General features: G+C 43.4%; 1 protein-coding gene across 1 annotated transcript in view; it reads left to right on the top strand.

Moving 5' to 3' along the window:
- The window catches only part of LOC118340178 (mitogen-activated protein kinase kinase kinase kinase 4-like), a gene marked incomplete in the record, with an annotated part of 32,778 nt that overhangs the window by 16,645 nt on the left and 11,139 nt on the right, over positions 1-4,994 (top strand). Inside the window, 10 exon segments of the mRNA XM_035678049.1 lie at positions 1,210-1,335; positions 1,545-1,655; positions 1,745-1,835; positions 2,818-2,948; positions 3,096-3,150; positions 3,245-3,323; positions 4,198-4,373; positions 4,483-4,555; positions 4,655-4,865; positions 4,971-4,994. Of these exon segments, the coding sequence (XP_035533942.1) occupies positions 1,210-1,335; positions 1,545-1,655; positions 1,745-1,835; positions 2,818-2,948; positions 3,096-3,150; positions 3,245-3,323; positions 4,198-4,373; positions 4,483-4,555; positions 4,655-4,865; positions 4,971-4,994 (1,077 nt within the window).

The following is a 4,994-nucleotide window of genomic DNA, read 5'->3' as shown; positions in this document are numbered from 1 at the left end:
GGGGGGGGGGGTGCGCACAACAGAAAGGCTTACGTCAACTCAAACGAGTCATGCAGCAGCAGTATGGCTGCCTGCATAGCCAGCCAACTGCCATTTTGCTATAGGTGAGGCACACACAGCGCAGTAATGTGCACACATAGCGTCCCATTTCTCTTACTTTAGGTGCTGTGCTGCCTGGTGATGATTGAAATAAAATCATGGTTAGAATAAAGAGACCCACACGTTGTTGTCTGCAGTGATAATAATGTGCAACAGCCCCACCTTTTGGTTTCTGCCCCCCTCCCCCCACTGTACTTTCTATAAAGCAGACCACTCGCGGGCTGTTCGCTGCATGTGTTCAATTAGTGTGTCACTGTTAATCATTGTCAAGGTGCTATTGGTTGCAAGCAGGGAGTTAGCTCTGCAGCTAGTTGTGACCTTTTTATTAAGAGGTGATACTGGACAGGTTTGCTTCCTTTACTTGCACAAAAGGCAATTTCCAACAAAGACTAAACACTGCATCATTGCTACATCTGGCAGTTGATTTAGCTTTTTAAACTCTCAATAAACCCTTTGATTTCCCTATTGTACTCTGCATCTACCGGATCTTTGGTGTGATTATCACGTCTGGTTTTTAGGTTGCATTTGATTTTTAAAGACACCCATTTCCTCCTGTTTTATTACCACTCAGTATGTTGTCTTTGTAGGTATATGTTCAAAGCAGCACTCTTAGCTTCCTTGCTAGCTTTGAAAAATCAATTCAGCATAATATCAGCCTGATACTAATGTATATCTGTGAGGGATTTGCCATCGATCTGATGTATATTTAGTGGGGTTTTTTTTTTTTTACATGGGATTACGATAATGGCTACTGTACACATCAACTCACAATGAGACTCACTCATGCATCATTAATCCCTAAACAAAGGAATCATTTGCCAGTAAACGGACGATAGCGGAGGCACAATGAATAAGGCCTGGCCAGGCTTCAGTGAGACCACACAAGGGCGTTGTCACATAGCTTGACACTTGCTATGACCCTAAGTATGGAAGTAAATTGATTTGGAAATGAAATGTCACTCAAGGCCAAATGATGATTAAAGTCCGATGCCTTCACAGTGATTATTGTTTTCCACCATAAAGATTTTCTAGTGGAAGGATAAACACCCCCTCGTCTTTTTATACCTCTGTAACGTGTGTGTTTGTGAATTTGTTTATTTGTGTGCCTAGGATGAAGAGGAGGAAATTAAACTGGAGATCAATATGCTGAAGAAGTATTCCCACCACCGAAACATAGCCACCTACTACGGTGCTTTCATTAAGAAGAGCCCCCCGGGACACGATGACCAGCTATGGGTAAGTCCTCAAATCTACTCAAGTAATTAAGGATGAGTAAGGATTTTAGAGGGAAGAAAATATTTAGCTGCAATGATTGTTTCTCCCACCAAATTTCCTTTTTCAGTTATCCTAAGGGCAGTGTTTACAAGGGTCTTGTATTACAGTTATTAATACTTGCTCAGATATCATGGACTCATTATGCTTCATATTCTGTACCTGGTTTTCAGTTGGTGATGGAGTTCTGCGGAGCTGGTTCGATCACAGACCTGGTAAAGAACACCAAGGGGAACCAGCTGAAGGAAGACTGGATCGCCTACATCTCCAGAGAAATCCTCAGAGTGAGCTAATTTTCCTCTCCTCTCCTCACCTCTCCTCTCTTCTCCTCTCAGCCACTAATGTCCTGTGTCTCTTTGTCTCTCCTCCTCAGGGTCTGGCCCATCTTCATGCCCACCACGTCATTCACCGTGACATCAAGGGCCAGAACGTCCTGTTGACTGAGAATGCTGAAGTCAAACTAGGTGAGTGGTAACGCAGGTTTTTCCTTGTGTTTGCTGACTTTTCTCAGAGCAGTGACAACTGTTGTTGTCATGCTGCTGAGAATCTATTGTCAGATTACACTGTGTAAATTGGGCTCCCAAAAGTGATAAGTTAGCAACGACATGAACAGAAATGTGGTGAAATCTATGGTCGTCTTGGATTGTAGTGTGAGACTCCTATACTTGCTCATTTAAAGCCCCTCAACATTTCTGCATATTCATGACAAGATATGGAAAAATCCAGAAAGAAATATCTGTTGTCCTGAGTTTCCCCATTCATAAACATGCTGAGCTGGCTTGAAATGATTTTGTCCTGCAAGATGTGTCTTAGGACTTACTAGAGAAGGTCTCACTCAGTGTGAAATACAATGATTGTTGTTGTTGCACAGTTTGTTGGTGCCTTTAGTCTATTTCCACAATGGAAAGGATGTGTCATTTTATGTGTCTATTGTTCCACAAACCTCCACAAACCGGTTTTTAAACACTCCTACAAAGAAATACTAAATCTATAGTTTCCTAGCACACCTCCCTTTTCAAAATTTGATTTCCCTTTTCTAGATAAAGAAATCATGGTTGCAATAAAAACCAATTATTTAAAAAGCCTTCTTAATATTTCAGTCTGCGTTGATTTGGTGATGCATGCGTCATTTCCAGTGGTAGACTGTTTAAATCCTGCACCGGAATGGCGGACTCCGCCACTAACAATGAAAGCTACTATATAGATAGGTGATAACTTTTAAACATGAACTGTTGTCATTTCAATAAAACGATCTCCTGAAATTCATATTTAATTTTGAGTTGAAGAACATGAATGCTCAACATATAAGGAGTTCGGTTAAGAACTGCTCTATTTGAAAAGTGTCCTGAGATAACTTCTGTTATGAATTGGCGCTATACAAATAAAATTGAGTTGAATTGAATTGAACACCTCATTGACTGTGGTTACTCCAATTACCCTCCCTAGTTGACTTTGGCGTGAGTGCTCAGCTGGATCGGACAGTGGGGAGGAGAAACACCTTCATCGGGACCCCTTATTGGATGGCCCCTGAGGTCATTGCTTGCGACGAGAACCCAGACGCCACATACGATTACCGAGTAAGAGCCTCCACAGAAGTCTCAACCACTGAAAACCTACATCGTGTGATTGTGTAGAACAGGTGTATTGTACCTGTAAACACCTTGATTTGTCTGAACATGTGTGCTCGTGTGGTTTTGGTTAACGGGCGTCATCTTTTCTTGCAGAGTGATCTGTGGTCTTGTGGTATCACAGCTATTGAAATGGCTGAAGGAGCACCACGTGAGTACCAGTTTGTCTTAATATTAGTTTGTTTGTGTTGGTTCAGTCTCTTGAAATGTTATTAATGGTTCTGTATGTGTGCGTCTTCTTCCAGCACTTTGTGACATGCACCCAATGCGTGCGCTCTTCCTTATTCCAAGAAACCCTCCTCCCAGGCTCAAATCTAAAAAATGGTGAGTAGCACACATAAAGCATGTGTTCTTTGTGAGCATTTCTATGCTTTCCAATCCTCTTTTCACCCCTATAAATCCAGATATGAGGTTTTATAAGTTATTTTATGTATAGATTTCCTACTTGGCTGCTTTGTGTACTCTAGTGCATTTTGATTTTATCTCTGACATCAGTCCAGGCTGCTACAGAGGCTTGAATCAGAGCTTGGCCTTTCCTCTGTGCTTTGCTGCTGAGCTCAACATCTGTGGTACACCTGCTCTGGCAGGCTCAGCCTCTCCTGGCACACTCTGTAGTGCTGCTCTGGACGCACTGCAGAAAAAACTCCCAGTGTCTGACTTTTTTTTTCTTTTAGCTTAGTTTGTATTTTAGCAGAAGTTGTGCTATGGATAGGCTTCTACTTTATTATGTATCATATTTCTCATTAGATAATAGATAGTTTTGCTGTTTGTTTCATTTTGAATCGTTAAATTGAAAGTTAAATAAACTCACACCTTATTGGTAGCAGGTGCAATGGTGATGATAATTTCATTGTACCGCACCCCATATTTCAGAGTTTCCACGGTATAAATGTGTTGAAAGGTTCAATGCTGCCTGTCCACATGCATAAACCTCAATTAACACAGAGAAACCAGCGGCTGTTGTTGCTGTGAGTGTTCCAGGGACATTCGGAGAGGTAGTGTTGCTAAGACTGATGGGTAATTTGGAATCAGAGCTTGTTTGGAGAAATGTCTGTTTTACTTAGGATCCTCAGATGTGCTCTGTCCTTTCATGGCTGAAATATTTGTCTGGCACCCGCTGTCTCTTTTTATATGTCACCCTCTCTGTCATGCATTGTTTCTCTCCGCTGACTCTGTCCTTCCTCTGCGACCCCCGCAGGTCCAAAAAGTTTTTCAGTTTCATCGAGGGCTGTCTGGTGAAGAACTACACGCAGCGCCCCCCGACTGAGCAGCTGCTGAAGCACCCCTTCATCCGAGACCAGCCCAACGAGAGGCAAGTCCGAATTCAGCTCAAGGACCACATCGACCGTACCAAGAAGAAGAGAGGAGAGAAGGGTGCGTATGTCTTGTCAGCTGGTTACTTTGCTTCTCTTTGCTGAGTTATTGTCACAGACTACCTGAAAAAGTTCTCCTTGAGCTCTAATTCCATCTTTATCCTGTGCAGATGAGACAGAGTACGAGTACAGTGGCAGTGAGGAGGAGGAAGAGGATCCCCCAGAGCAGGAGGGAGAGCCCAGGTATGGTTTAATAGTGAACACTTTTTAAAATTACAGCTACCCATTGGAAGGCCTTAAACTAAATCTAACCATTATGTCACATTTCCTCCCGTCATCCAGCTCCATTGTCAATGTGCCAGGTGAGTCAACCCTGCGCCGCGACTTTATCCGCCTGCAGCAGGAGAACAAGGAGCGATCAGAGGCCCTCCGCCGGCAGCAGCTCCTCCAGGAACAGCAGCTCCGGGAGCAGGAGGAGTACAAGCGCCAACTACTGGCCGAGAGGCAGAAACGCATTGAGCAACAGAAGGAGCAGAGGAGGCGGCTGGAGGAGGTATGATGTTTTTTTTGGTTTGTTTTGTCATGGATCCATCAACTGATGAGACTGATCAGATTGAAAGCATGTTTCTTGACATTTCTTTGTCTCCTGCCCCCGCAGCAACAGCGACGTGAACGGGAGATG

This window comes from Morone saxatilis, unplaced genomic scaffold (assembly GCF_004916995.1).
Source record: "Morone saxatilis isolate NCDOM2014 unplaced genomic scaffold, NCSU_SB_2.0 Contig6, whole genome shotgun sequence".
NCBI classification, from domain to species: Eukaryota; Metazoa; Chordata; class Actinopteri; family Moronidae; genus Morone; species Morone saxatilis.
The sequence above is the reverse complement of the archived record's forward strand: the minus strand, read 5'-3'. Positions and strand labels throughout refer to the sequence as shown.